The sequence below is a fragment of the Gambusia affinis genome, linkage group LG10, assembly GCF_019740435.1.
Source record: "Gambusia affinis linkage group LG10, SWU_Gaff_1.0, whole genome shotgun sequence".
NCBI lineage: Eukaryota > Metazoa > Chordata > Actinopteri > Cyprinodontiformes > Poeciliidae > Gambusia > Gambusia affinis.
The window spans coordinates 14,689,836-14,704,756 of NC_057877.1; the positions used below are offsets into that span (position 1 = coordinate 14,689,836).

Here is a 14,921-nt window from a genome sequence, read left to right on the forward strand (position 1 = left end):
CATGTCAATCCACAAAGATAAAAAGCACAGCTAATCATTATGATTATGGTTATGGTTATTTGGTAATAACATGTTATTAGAGGTGTTTTTTTCATTTCAATTTACTATGAAACAGCATATAATGAAAACATGGAAGACACTACCTCTTCTACATTTTTCCCAAATTCGAAATGGAAAAGTCACAATGCGGGACAACTGAAACTGTGAGATGATTGGCTGGCTAAAAGTGAGGTAATGTACAGCATATTACATGTTGTATGAAGAACCCGGTGTGCTGTGTGAAAGAGATTGGGGCAAGGAGACAGGAAGGGAGGGGAGAGGGTTTGGGTTGAGAGAGATAGAGAGAGAGATGCTGTTGCCTGGGAACAGCAGCCACATAGAGGACGACAGAAAACAACTGCAGGATTATCCAGAAGAGTAAAGGATACGGAGACCAAAGCTCATTTCCCCCAAGTTACTGTAGGAACAATTACACTGGTGCCGTGGAGGATTTTGTTTAAAAGGAAACGATTTGGAACTGATAAAATTTGTGAGGTTGTGCATGAATACACATGAGGACAAAAATGGAAGCTAAAGGGAAAGACCATGGTGCCAGAGCAGATGCATTTTCATTAAAGGAATTTTGTGTCTTGGTGGGTTGAGAAGCGGGCTGTGGGCTCATTCGTCACGGCCAATCTCTCTCCAACAAAGGTGGCCGGAGCAGGAGGAGAGGAGGGGTGATCCACAACAGAGGTCTCCCCTGTCTTCAGACACCTGCTGCCTGCTAGTTGCTGACACTTGGGACACTGTAGGACTGTGTCTACTTTGCATGAGTGTATATGCATATAAATTAATGAAAGACAGACTGACCCATGCTTCTCAGTTGATATGGGAGATTCTTGCCTGAAATCCTTGCATCTGTGACCAAGGAGGAAAAAGACACTCAGACATAGACCTGAGGGAGATTTGGATCTCTCACCGTTCACGTGAGTAAATACATTACTCAAATACACACGCTTTATTTAACATTTTTAAATTCTGCTTGCTGCACAGGTCAGACTTCTGGTACTGATAATACAAATAGTAGATTTTTTATTAATATCCAAAATTATTTAAATATTTTTTTCATGGGATGTTCGGTTTGGGGTGACCTACAAAGGGAGTGGAGCCATTTTATTGTAAAGTTGATGCATAGCAACTATGATTGTATTGGATTTCGATGAAAGAAATGACTGAAGTGTTGCATCTTTAACTAACACATACATTTTGTGCATAATTGTACAAGCAAATATTTTTTCATTGTCTTAAGATAAACATCAATTTATATTTACTGTGTTTTTTAAATAGTCAATATGATTAAATATTATATCTATGTTACTTCCAAATGGGATTTAATGATGCATCCTATAATTGTTTGCTTCATTCTTTGTGATTAAAGATCTGTGGACATGCAGATTACCTTTATTCACAAGTGCTGGTGCCAAAAACACCATGATCATATTCATATTAAAAATGCATATCCAACCTTACTGTGTATTTTTGAGAAGTGTCTTTGTTATGTCTTTTTTAATGTATATAGTTGTGGATTTTTTAAAAAATATATACATTTAAAGGGATGTCGATCTCTCTTGTAGATTGAATCCTATGTGTTGCAATTGTCTTGACTAACAATAGTGAAATGAACTATTGAGGGGAATGCACTCATCTGCTCTGGTCAGCTCATGGTACAGTTCCTACATGTGGCTTATGTCTTTGCTAACCTTCACTACACTCAAGCTCTCTGTTCCTAAATATTACCTTAACTCAGGATTTAAAATGATCTGCCGAACTGCAGAAACTCCTCAGAAATAATGGATTTAATATCAAGAGAACATGATATCATTTGGCTCCAGTGCACCCAGAAAAATGCATTAAAGGGTTATTAGTAAGCAGTGCTTTAAAAACTATCCAGTGATGTATGTTTTGCATTAAATTAAACTGCACTGACAATAAAGAAACTGTGGAAAATAAAGTGTGCATTTATTGCAAGATTTCACAAAACCACAAGGAAGGGAAATAAAATAACAAATTCAGCCTTTTTTATAATTTGGCTGATGAGATGACAAGAGGTGCAAGAATGAAACTGGTATTAATAAATACTTCAGCAGATGAGCCACTTTTGACAGATTTTAACACACATTCGGGAGCATTTGATTTTTCATTTCAGTCTGCGGCAATATTTCTCTGTGTTTAATTGTTGCAACATTTTCCCGAACTTGTCAAACCCAAAACTCAAAAAGACAACTCTTAGCGGTGGATCACTCGGCTCGTGCGTCGATGAAGAACGCAGCTAGCTGCGAGAACTAATGTGATTTGCAGGACATATTTCTGCAAAATCCATTAACACAAGGTTATATAACTTCCACCTGATATACAGACTGATTTTACATAGAAGTCTGGTGTGTCACTTTCATATTTCTTGATATCATTGTTGGATTTAGTAAATTCAAAGCAGTAGAAGACCTATTGTTGTCATTGCCTATTGTGCAGTCAGTTATTACGCTCTATATTTCCCTTTGCACTTCATCACAATGTCACATATGTTCAACCTTTAGTGGACGGATGAATGAATGTTATTTCTGTAGTATAAAGCCTCCAGTGTTAATGGAGATCAAAAGGTAGGAGTGTGGAAGGATTAGGGAGCAAAGAGGGAGGATTAAGCCAGAACATGGTGCTCCACACTGGCCTCTTAAATTCCACATTGAAGGAAATTTGTCCGTAATGTTTGACTTTGAGGAGAGCTGAGCCCAGAAAACGGGGCTCAGCTTTCCCAGTCTGTCACATGGGTCTCACATGCGCTTTGTGGGCAAGGATTTGAAAACCATGTGATAATTAGTGGTTTCAGTCTTTAAATTGTGGTGAAAGACGGTTCATTATTTTATCAAAATCCCTCCTTTATGGCAAAGTTTAGGACAAGATGTTACTCTAGCCTTGCAGTAATTTTTATCTTAACATGAAACATAAATGTTGTTGATTAATAGACGTTTTTCCACACTTGTCCAGATCCGTGTTCTTCCCTCTGAGGGATGGGCACAACAGAAGCAACTCTACGAATGGAGCACATGGAAGTAAAAGACGAGTGGCAGGATGAAGACTTCCCCAGGTTCGATCCTTGTGCCTATTATTTAATATTATTTTAGAAAACTTATACTGATGTGAGAAATATACACAAAGATTTACATTGACAGATTCAAGCTATGTAACAATATTTTTATTTCAAGATGACCATGTCTGGACAATATGTAAAGATCTGTCATCATTTTTTGCAAACATACTCTTTTTTTAAAATAATTTCACTTTGCTTGTGTAGATTTAGTTGTCCTGTGTCCAGTTATGTTTAGTGATCCATAAGTGACTTGAAATGGGGTTCAAATCCCTCTAACTGCTTCCCTCACATTTTCACATGTTGATACTACAAACTTCAATGTATTTTATTGCCATTTTATGAGACAAAGCAATGCAACTCAATTTTGAGGTAAAAACCTTTTTTCCAAATATAAATTTGAAAAGTGTGGCATGCATTTGTATTTAAACCCCCTTTCCCTGACACTGCTACATGAAATAACCAAATGCTCTGCCAAGTTATTCAACTCATAAATTGAATCTACATGTAATTTAATCTCATTTTGAATACTGCTGCTCTGTGAAGGCTCTACAGTTTTGTTGGAGAACATTAGCAAACAAACAGCATCATAAACACAGCAGAGAGTTTAGGAATAAAACTTTAGACAACAGTAAATCATTTAGAGTATAAAACAATATTTGAATACATTATATTACATTATATTCTATTATATAGATGTTTTGGAACAATATCTTCCAAAATATCCATATAATAGAAAAGGCATGGCAACACTGCAACCTTACCAAGACAAGGTCATCCACCTGAACTAAAAAGCTGGGCTTGGAGGACTTGAATGAGACAAGCTGCCAAGACTCCCTTGGTAACTCTGGAGGAGCTGTGGATAAGTACTGCTCAATAGCTATGAGAATTTATTGGTCTTGCACTCTTGACCAATAGTGGATAGGTGGAGGAAATTATTTCAAGCGAAAGAAAGAGATGAGAGTAGAAAATTGTGAACGTACAGTTTTCTTTATGGGATGATACAAAGGAGTGTATAAAACAAAGATATATAGTTATATACTCAAGACATAAATGATCCAACAGCAAAAAGTCTTTTGTAATTTCCTGTTAGCTACAATAACATAGAAGTAGAAAAGAAATGGTTAGTCAATGTGTGCAGGCTGGAATGCGGAGCTTTTTGGGAGAAGATGAAGTAGCAGGGTGTCTGTGGTGGAAATCAATCCTGGGCTCCCTCCTCCTCCCTCCTTCCTTATTCCTCATCAAATAGGAAGGCAGGAAGCAGGGGAGCAGGTGCAGCTTCGTCTGTAAATGGTCTGAGCCTACGTCATGTGATGCATCAGCAGTGAATGATCAACAACACCACCCTAGGAAAATGGCTGCAGCTTTTGGCCAGAGACACAGGCATTGACAGCAGTTAGATGGCACAGATAGATGCTCTGCTTTAATGTTTTTTCCCACAAGCTGGTCGGAAGGGGAATGAGCAAGCAAACCTAATATAGATGTGTTTGAGGTCAAAAAGCTTAACTGAATCGGCTCTGACAAAAGCTGCATCGTTCTCTCTCTTGCAGGTAAGCTTCATTTATTATTTGAGTTCATAGACTGGTGATGATGCAGCCTCAAAAATAGAAGAAAAGAGAAAATTGTTCCTTTTGTTAAAAATGATAAAATATCCTGGAGTGAGCCCTCATTTGTGCAGAAAGACTTTATTTTGGATAAAGGAGGCATTGCACCAGTAATCGCTGCATGAGTCCTCAGGGAGTATGGAGTCAGCCTCAAGCCTGCTTCTCTGAACTGCAGTCTGTGTGTTTTCGGCTTGTGGGAACCACATGCAGTCACACAATGTACATAAGAACTCTTTTTCATGATAATGCACTAAAATCAAATCTGTAGAACAGCCCAGCAGGTATTATAAAGACACATCTTTATGCTGCACCTTGCAAAACGAAACTTTTTCACGTGCTGTCATGTTATAACCATAAAGCCTAATTTTTATTTTTATTGAGATCTGAAATAACTGACCAACACAAAGTAGTACATAATTGTGAAAATGAAGAAAGAATATATGTTGTTTTCAAAAGTATTTGCAAATAAAACTGTGCATTTGTTTTCTGTCCTTCTGAGTCAAAGGCTTCAAAGAGGAACCTGCTTGTATTGCATTGCACCTACAAGTTATGTTTACTAACTTAATACAGCTACACTCTAACATTTTTTCCATTCTTCTTTATAAAATTGCTAATCCTCAGATTGTATGGAAAGTATCCGTCGACATCAAGTCTTACCACAGGTTCCTAATTGAATTGACCTCTGGTTACGTATTGTTGATGTTCTGCTGGAGAAACAGATGCATTTATGGTGTGATTAAATCACAAATTATTTGAATTCTGAATTAATTTGATTAAATTAGATTGTGTTTTGTGGTACCACACTAAAAGTGACTGAATACAAAGGCAGGCAACATTTTTAGAATGTTTATTTGTTGATAAAATATTAAGACAGCCATGTATCCATTAACATTCGATTTGCAACATTATGCGCTACTTTGCTTTCAGCTGTTGTATAAAAATCCCAATGGTATGCATAAAAGCTTGTGGTTTTAGTGTGACAAAATACGAGAAAGTTTGCATTATTTTGCTTGTTTAACACCAACAATAGGCATGTGCAACAAAAACAAGCAGATTTTAAAATGAGGTGCTTCTCTGTTTTTACAGTAAATACCTTGAAGGGAAATAAAGATGGGCCTTTTTCGTATGCAAATATGTTTTTTTTTCCATCTTCCCTCTCTTATCTTCTTTACCTCTGCTCCCTCTCTTTTGTCCTCTGAAATCCATGGCAGCTCTGTAATCTTCTAGTCTCCAAAGCAAGACTTTAATAAGCACTTTTGCCCATTTGCTTACTCCTCTTTTCCCAGATTAGTAGCAAGATCCCCACTTTGACTAGTTCATTAAACATCACTCTAAACACAACAGTTCCTGTTGTAATGAGTCCTGTTATATATTAAGACTGGTGTGCCAAACTTAATAAGTTCTGTTTTCCCTCCAGACCTCTCCCTGAGTACGAAGATATGGACCCCTCCTGTGGACTCACAGACAACAGAGTCTGTAAGTACAGAACTATCACTGGCTAATATTGACTTAATACTGCTTGAATCTGCCATAAAAGGAGTCTTGCTTTTTAATTTATTGCTGAAGCTCCTCCTAATTCCTTACACATGAGCCCACCTGGAGGAGGAGGTGGCGTGGGTTCGTCTCACCGCAAACGCCGCACCCTGGTGGCCCCTGAGATGAATCTGTCCTTGGATCAAAGTGAAGGTTCTCTGCTGTCAGATGATTTCCTGGACACCCCAGACGACCTGGACATCAATGTGGATGACATTGATACACCAGATGAGACAGATTCACTGGAGTTTATAACCAACGGCAATGACCTGGAGTGGGAAGGTAGGTAGTAAATTTGTATAGTTTTTAATGAGAAAAAGGAAGGTCAGTGGTTTAGAAAACAAAACCACATCTTTTCAGAAAATTATTTCCATATTGTGAACTATGTTTTGCAACCAATTTATCTAAAAACTAAATCCTTTCAAAGTGAACAAATGAAAGGCATTTTGTTATATGCTGACTTCTTGATCAAAAACCCTGGATCTACCATTCTGGAGTCAGATATGATTAATAAAGTGGCTCTAAATCTTTGTCCAATTTAATATGCTACAAATTTAAAGCCGCTACCCACACCTTTCAGCAAAACCACACCTAGAGAACATGTTATAGTTTTTTAAAAAATTGTTTAATCTATAACTACTCTCCTAAAAATTACCTTCCATGTAAATATTCTTCTGGTGACTTTGTGCAAACAGAAGACAACTAAGCAGATTTTATTTTGAGTCCATCTATTTGTACTTTTCATTTTTTTAGTCTTTATTTCTATAATTTTAGTCAAATTTTACATCCATGACAAAATCCTCCATCAGCAATTGTGTTTATTAATGGAAGCTGATCATCTCAGTTTATGTATTTTATGGACCCAAATACATACAAATTTTTTCAGAACACTTCTGAAAAGCTTTGTTTTTGTTGAAATCCTACACAAAAAATCTACACATAACTACCCCATTGTGTTTTGGTTGTCACTCTTCATTCTGTTAGAATGAAAAAAAATGTAAAAAGACAAATTCTTTAAGACTTCTACATATGCAGTTGTTTTTGTCCTTATGTGAATTTAAAGTAAATATCCTTTTTTTTAAGAGCTGGGTCATCCTAAATTAGCTGGTATCTAGAAAGCCAAATAAAAGGGACATAATGCTTCAGATTTTGACTTTGGCCAAAGCAATTCACTCAAACCCCAGACTGTCTCCTGTCCAGATGACACGCCAGTGGCTTCAGCCAAGGCGGGTCCGGGTGGAGGCTCCGGAGCGCCGGTTGAGGATGGGAACGCAAACAATGGGCGACTGTGGAGAACTGTGATTATCGGAGAGCAGGAGCACCGTATCGATATGCAGATCATCAAACCGTACCTCCGGGTCATCACACATGGAGGTCACTGTCAGCTGGACAATGTTTGGACATTTGATTTAAAGATATTATGTCTACTTTAGAAAACTCAGAAGAATTATTCTTTGCTTCTCTCATCAGGTTATTATGGAGAAGGCCTGAATGCCATCATTGTTTTCTCTGCTTGTTACCTGCCTGCCAGCAGCTGTCCAGACTACCACTACATCATGGAAAACCTCTTTCTGTGCGTCTGTTCGTTAGATCAGATCAGATTTTTTAATATTGTAAACTTGTAACCATAAAGTAAATTCTCACCCTTTCCACCGGCAGATATGTGGTCAGCAGTCTTGAGATGCTGGTGGCTGAAGACTACTTGATCATTTACATGAATGGAGCCACCCCTCGGAGTAAGATGCCTGGAATCAGCTGGCTGAAAAAATGCTACCAAATGATTGACAGAAGGTAAGCAAATGAGAAATATAGTAAAAAGATTAATCATTCATTAGTGACTTGGGTTTTTAATTCTTATCCTGAAAGCTGCATTACGGATGCTCTGCTCTTTAAAACCAATGAATATTTTTCTCCAAGGTCAGAGAGAAATGTGTGATGTTGATAATTACACATTTGACAGAGAGAGCAATAGAAGCTGTCATGTTGTCCATCAGTAAGCTGAAGGTGACTCACAGCAGCATTTATGACAGGAAGGGGTTGGAAATCCAGTTATTAGTGTTCAGTGTCTTCTGTGTCTACTACTTTTGGTTGAATGTTCATTTATATTTGGAAAACACAACCTTTAATTCACTCTGTTTTAATTTTTACAATGGCAGGTTGAGGAAGAACCTCAAGTCTCTGGTTATCGCTCATCCTACATGGTTTATACGCACAGTTTTGGCGATATCCAGGCCTTTCATCAGGTAATAGCAACAAGGCAATCTCTGAATGCCTCCATCCTGAAAGACAACATTAGGCTTATTTATATCATCAGTGCTCAATCGAAAGTTTATTTGAGGTTTAGAAAATCCTGCAGTGTCTCCCTTTGCTAGTGGTTTCATTTTTCACCCTGCAGCTTTAAGCATTCAGTATTATGTGTTTGGAAGCTTGCAAACTTCAGGCTGCTCTGTGGATAGGACATATTTCTGTATCTGTGGCTCTAATACGTAGATGTTCTTCTCTATACCTACTGCACACTGCTGGCAGGTCTAGCACATGCTGCTCTGGGCGAGTTTCTTCTTTTCCACTCAGTATTTCAAAAATAGAAAATGGTTTCATAAACCTCAAACCAAATTTTGACCAGTCTATGTATTGATTTTGAACTACAGATTATCCAATGCTTGTTCTCCATCTCAATTATGTTAAACAAATTAGCATAACATAGGATACAGGTTTCTGGATCCTCTTTGGAAACCTTCAGTGCATGTCAGGCTATTTCTACCTGCATATTTGGTCTATTTTCCTTTTTAAGACCCTGGTCCACTGACGCTTCAAAAAGCACCTGTAATTTATTGTTTGGCCAAAAATGGCGGGCATATTTTACAGGGGTGCTTTATGGTTTGATATGGGCATTGAATATGTTTTTGATGTTGTTCTGCATCAATTGAGATTCATTTACACAAGCTGATGAATATGTGGATTTATCTTAAACACTGGAAAGTTAGGTTTAGATAAAGGTTGTTATAAGGAAGAAGCATCAACTGGTCTGCAAATCCACACACTGACTTTAGTGTAAATGCTGAAACTAAATCAAGCTTTAATTCTGATTTAGTTCAGGTCCTCTGCTGAAGCTAGACCAAATTAAAACCAACTTAAGGACTATCAGGATAAATAAAAGCGATCCTTTACAAAAACACAAGTGGTAAGCAATGTGTCGTATGGCTGTTATTTGCTGTAACTCTTCTGTTCCCTTCTGTCACTCTCTGCAGTGTGAAGTTCATGAATAAGATCCAGTACGTCCACAATTTGGATGAACTTGCAGAGATTGTTCCCATGGAGCACGTCCATGTTCCCGAGTGTGTGATGCAGTAAGTACATATGACCACTAGATGGAGATGAAGGAAAATAAACAGCAGTTACTGCAGCTGTAAAATAATGATTGATGTAAATGTACCTAAAAGAAACTCCCCGCTGATCTGTTTAAATGATAGGTTTAATAGGCTTACTCCTATTCTTAGATTTAAAGGTTGTATCTGTGCTCTTCTTGTTTTAGATATGACGAAGAAAGGATTAAAGCCCGGAGAGAAAGGTAAAAATACAGATTCATTTTATGTGATTTAAATGACAACGTAATAACCCTCATGCATAATAATCAAACTTGATAGCATTCAAACCTTTGCTTAAGGATTTTACATTTATTTATCTGTTGCACACAATTGTCTCTGGATTCTTACAAAAGTGGGCACCATGAGAAACGCTTATAAAAGCTTTTTTTATGTGTTCGTGTGGATGAGCAGGATGGAGCAGGAGCGGCGACAGCAAGAGCAGCAGTCAGTCCCACAGGGGCCAATTAAAAACTCTGTGAGGTACAGGACCATAGGCTTCTGAATCCTGGCATATGTTACAGTGTGAATACACACCTGGCTCAGGTTTCTGGTGCATTGCCCTGTTTTTAGAAGCTCTCACTGTCTTTGTTTTTCTATTTTTCAGGCCAAAATCAATGATTGTGGAGCAATGATTATGAGAAGGACAAGACTTTGAATGTGCAGGTAAAATGAGCCCCATGTTGTTTTTCCTGTTTTAGCCACAAGGTGACTCTGTTCTGTAATAAGTTTATCATATACATTTCCACTCAAATATTAAACCCCAGCCTGCGGATTGCATTTTACAGCTACGCACTACAGCAACCTGTATGTATGTATACCTTCAATGTAGCTATACATTGAAGGTATACATGGTGGTGGCAATGTTATGCTGTGGGGATAATTTTCTTCAGCAGGAATGGTGTTGATGGGTCAAAGTTCAAAACCTAGATCCCACTGAGCATTGGTAAACTTTATGTCCATGGATGCTCTACATCCAGTGTGAGTGAGCTGGATTTATTTTGAACAGAAGGAAGGGCAAACAATTTCAGATATGCTAAACTGATCGGGACAATACTACCCATGCAACTGCAGCTAGTAACAATGACTTAGAGATTGAACGCAATTTACACAATAAATAATATCCACTGTCAGTACACACCATACAGCTTGTGGTTGTAAGATACAACATGTAAAAAGTTCAGATGGTATGAATACTTTTTGCAAATTTGTGTTTCAATAAAACGGTTCAAAGTCAAACATTCTAGCTCATGAACATTCATCAGAGCTATTTGTGTTTTTTAGATGCACCTTAAAGAATCTTTACATTTTTAGAATAAGAAAAATTTACTATTGCATATTTAAATAGCTCTGATGAATGTTGCCTAAAACCCAAATTATTGGACTGAATGGTAATATAACACACAACAGGAGCATTTCACTGGCTCACACTGGCTTCAGACAGTTTGAACTGGTTTTAACCAGCAGCCTGAGAGATAGACTGTAAACAAAACAGCAAGATGCAACTTTCAAAATGTCATACAAAGACGAATGAGGAGTGTCAAAATGTTGCCAAAGAAAATGATTCATTTTCGAACAACATCTGCTATTCTATGCAGAGATTGGTGAACAGTAAACTGTAACAGAATGAAACAGATCATGCACAACTCTTCAGCCCTGTCTCCACCAATGTAAAAAAATATTGGGGTAGTGTTAAAGCTTCAACTAGCTGTTATTTTACCTCAAACAACGATTTATCTTTGATCCCCAGAACTGTGACAACCAGCAATGCAACCAACAAAGAGCCACTGCTGTCCTAAACACAGTTATAGCGTGAGCCTTTATGTTTTATTGTTCCCCGTTTCTTTAAATGCTGCAAAGCTTTGAAAATGAAAAGCCTTCCCCACCCAACAAATCCACAGACCTCAGCACTGCACAAAAACACACAAAAACCCAGGCATTACCATTGTTACCACAATGACAGCATATTTTTGTTGTTGGAGAGTCCTGCACGGGCTTTAGCAAAAATGTCCTGTTTATTGTGGAGAACAAATATTGATATAAAAATCCACTTTAACTTCATAGCAGGATGTGTAAGGCTCGCAATTACTCCCTCGTCTGTATTTGTACAGTCATTTGTACAGTCAGAGTTGTTTAAAAGGACTTAGTTATTTTTTAGAAAGATGAAATAAATAGATTAATGGAGTCAATTATTGCTTATTTCTTGCATGGAAAGGATCAAGCAGATTTTATATACATCTTTAAAATCTATGATTTACTTTCCAACATTTGTTTGTGTGCATACAGGGGGTGACAGAGAGAGACATCTAGCAAGTCGACACTTCTTCCCTTATTATAACCAGCTGATTTGATTCATGTTGTTCCCCAGTCAACAGGAGAACAACTCAGTCATATGATATTCAAAGTGGGATACTCTCCCAGCTTGAAAATGTACAAGTGGCTGTTCTGTTGCAGAAGCTGTTTTCATTGGAAGTTGTTGCTGCCTGTTACAGGACCTGATTTGGGATTCATATTGAATTGTTGGACCATGATGAGGCATTTAATTGACTTTGTTATTTTTTCAGTGATGTAATTTATGTTAAGAAAGATTAGCACTCTGTCTGATTTGATAATAAAGCATAAATCAGAGTAACTGAAAAAATGCACTTCTTAAAGCTCAAAATGTAGAGTGCATCTACAACTTTAGTGGCAAAAATATGAACATTTTTAAGATGCAACATGTTGGGAGGAGAGATTTTATGTGAGAGCACCACTGAAACAAACTGTTCTCTCTTGCTGCAGGTTTTTGAAGATTTAATTGTGTCAGATGTAGCAAAGTGAAAGATGCCTTCATCTCTCTTTCTTCTTACCTCATAGCTGCTGTATCTTTAAGGCTTTTCCAAGCTCTGTCTTAATTGTTCTGGTATTTTTAAAAGGTCCAAACATACTAACATTTCTTTACGTCAGTCTTTTATCTTTCTGGCCTCAGTTGCTAATGTGAACTATTACTTGTACTGTATCGTGTACTATCATGTGCCTGCATTGTACTGATAACTACACATCTGCATTTTCAAATCTAGAATACCCACATTTGAAAAAGATCTATAAGACAAATTAACAGTACCGTAGTTAGTTTGTAGGTGAGAGCAAATTGCAGTCAGCAGGCAGGCCAACCTTTAAGTAAAATTTTCATTTTGCTTCCTTCCACATTCATGTTTTTATAGACTGAACAGATACTAACACAATACATGCAGAGATTCCACTTTAGATTGGACATGGGAAATAAAATACATCAAATTTCTCTCTAATGCATTTCTTTTAAGATGTTAGTTTTCTGCTTAGACTTCAAAACTCTATGTTGCAAAAAGTATTTGCTCACCTCCATTTGCAGACATTTGAAATTGTCTTCCTATTCCTAATACATAGGCTATAAAAGGATTTCAGAGCACCCTTTACATCTGTAGCAGCTTCGGATCATCTGTAAAGACTTTACATAAGGTTTAGGTATAGTTTTATGGTATTTTAGACCATTCTTCCAATATTGCATTACTGAGGTCAGATACCTGGCTTAATTCATATCAGAGCTGTTCTGGTGGATTGAGTTGATTCATAAATCAAGAACACGGGTCTTCAGTGCTCTAGTCCAGTGTTGGCTTGCTTCACACCACCACTACTGAGGTTTTTAATCATCTTTGGTTCTGTAACACATGGGTGCAGCTGCTTGTTCATGGAGACCCACTTCACAAAGCTCTCTAGTTTATGAGCTAATCTTTAGGCCACATGATATTTGGAGGTCTGTGGTGACTGTCTCTGCAGAAACTATGAACTTCAGCGTCTGCTATCCCCTCTCTTTGATTACAAGACTTCCTACATCATGGCCATTTTTGTACACCAATAACAGCTGACTGGTGAGTATTTAGTAGAGAGAAAATATCACACTCTGATTGACTGTATGCCTTGCAGTGACCTATTCTTTCACAAATGTTGAAAGAAGCAGTCTGCAGGCTTGGGTCCGGGATTGTGTTCACCTGTAGCTGTAAAAGTGGCTGAATCACCCAACTGCCAGGATTTGATGGGGTGAGCAAACTCTGTTTGCAATATTTAGTATTTTTATTTAATCTTAGATAAGTATGATTTATGCAGCTTGGATTTTGCCCATTTGGAGAGTATCAACTTCAACTTGTTTTTATAAAAAGCAGCAATATTGAAACAAGATTAAACAACTAGAAAATCCATTTTGTTGTTATGTTTTCTGTGTTTACAGTCTCTTGAAATAGGGGACGAGAACATTGCAACCACATGCCCGGTAACGTTTGTGTTTTTGATGTTGATTTGCACTACTGCATTTGGTTCCTTACAGGACATTACTGTTTTATGTTCAATGACTGTTTTTAATTGTGTTGTGAACTTAACCCATGTATAGAGGCATGTTGCATAAAGTAAACAGCTTTTAAAAAAATCAGTGCACATTCTGTTAACTTTTTTAACCAGGAATTCTGCATAAAAGGTTGAATATTCCTTTTTCTTTGTATCATGTTTTTACATTGTTTCCAAATAGGCTGGTTTTGTGGCTGAACGGAGTGCCTCTTGTTGAACTCGAATGAAGTCTAAATAGATACCAGAATGTAAAGTGAAGCATTTTGTATTTTCTTTTTTATTTATGATGTACCAATGCCATGAGAAAAACTAGCATAAACCTGCCCTATAGTTCTTCTGAAATAAAAATCCAAATTTTCACTGTAAAAGCACAACACAAACATAAGTCTATCATTTTACTGTAAATTGTTTGCTCAGATTAAAATGATCATGTGAACTCTCACTTGTCATGGTCTAAAACTGGCTGTAAATATGGCAAAAATAAAAATAAATCCCTCAAGGTCCTGGCATGTTTTTGTTTGTAAAATGTTCTCGTCCGTTTGACCTGTTGGACCCTAAAACGTGCTCCTGTGTCAACTGTAAACCACTGTGTTATGAAAACAGCTACTGGGATTTTTACCTCAACAACAGGCTTAGAGAATGAAGGTGGACAATTTTTCCTTACAGAAAACATAGTGTGTGCATGTGTTGTAAAGTAGCTCAAAATCAATAACCTTTCACCATTTCAACTGGTGAGAGTGTAACCTCCATGTATGTACTGGGCTGTGTGACAGTCGAGATAAGACAAACGTGAAGTGTCTTATCTTGGTCTGGAGGAGTTTTGTAACGGCATCAGATCTAGAGATTTGCCACAATTCACTACAGCCCTCCCTGGGACACATTAATCTAGAAGAATCAATCTCCAGACAAGTATTCAAAGTCCAGACACGTAGATACATTAGTAAG

General features: G+C 37.5%; 1 protein-coding gene across 2 annotated transcripts; it reads left to right on the plus strand.

Moving 5' to 3' along the window:
- The first annotated feature begins 340 nt into the window (after positions 1-340).
- On the plus strand, positions 341-14,475 carry atcaya (ATCAY kinesin light chain interacting caytaxin a). Of its 2 annotated transcripts, XM_044129371.1 has the most exons (13): positions 341-965; positions 3,022-3,121; positions 6,143-6,201; positions 6,292-6,540; positions 7,459-7,632; positions 7,729-7,831; positions 7,918-8,049; positions 8,415-8,501; positions 9,507-9,605; positions 9,791-9,826; positions 10,035-10,103; positions 10,228-10,286; positions 11,907-14,475. In XM_044129371.1, exons 2-12 carry the CDS (start codon positions 3,045-3,047, stop codon positions 10,253-10,255), a joined length of 1,113 nt encoding a protein of 370 aa, XP_043985306.1. In that variant the 5' UTR covers positions 341-965; positions 3,022-3,044; the 3' UTR covers positions 10,256-10,286; positions 11,907-14,475. The 2 variants fall into 2 exon arrangements, with proteins under 2 accessions (XP_043985306.1, XP_043985307.1); XM_044129372.1 differs by lacking the exons at positions 341-965; positions 3,022-3,121 and adding an exon at positions 4,212-4,671.
- The last annotated feature ends 446 nt before the right edge of the window (positions 14,476-14,921 follow it).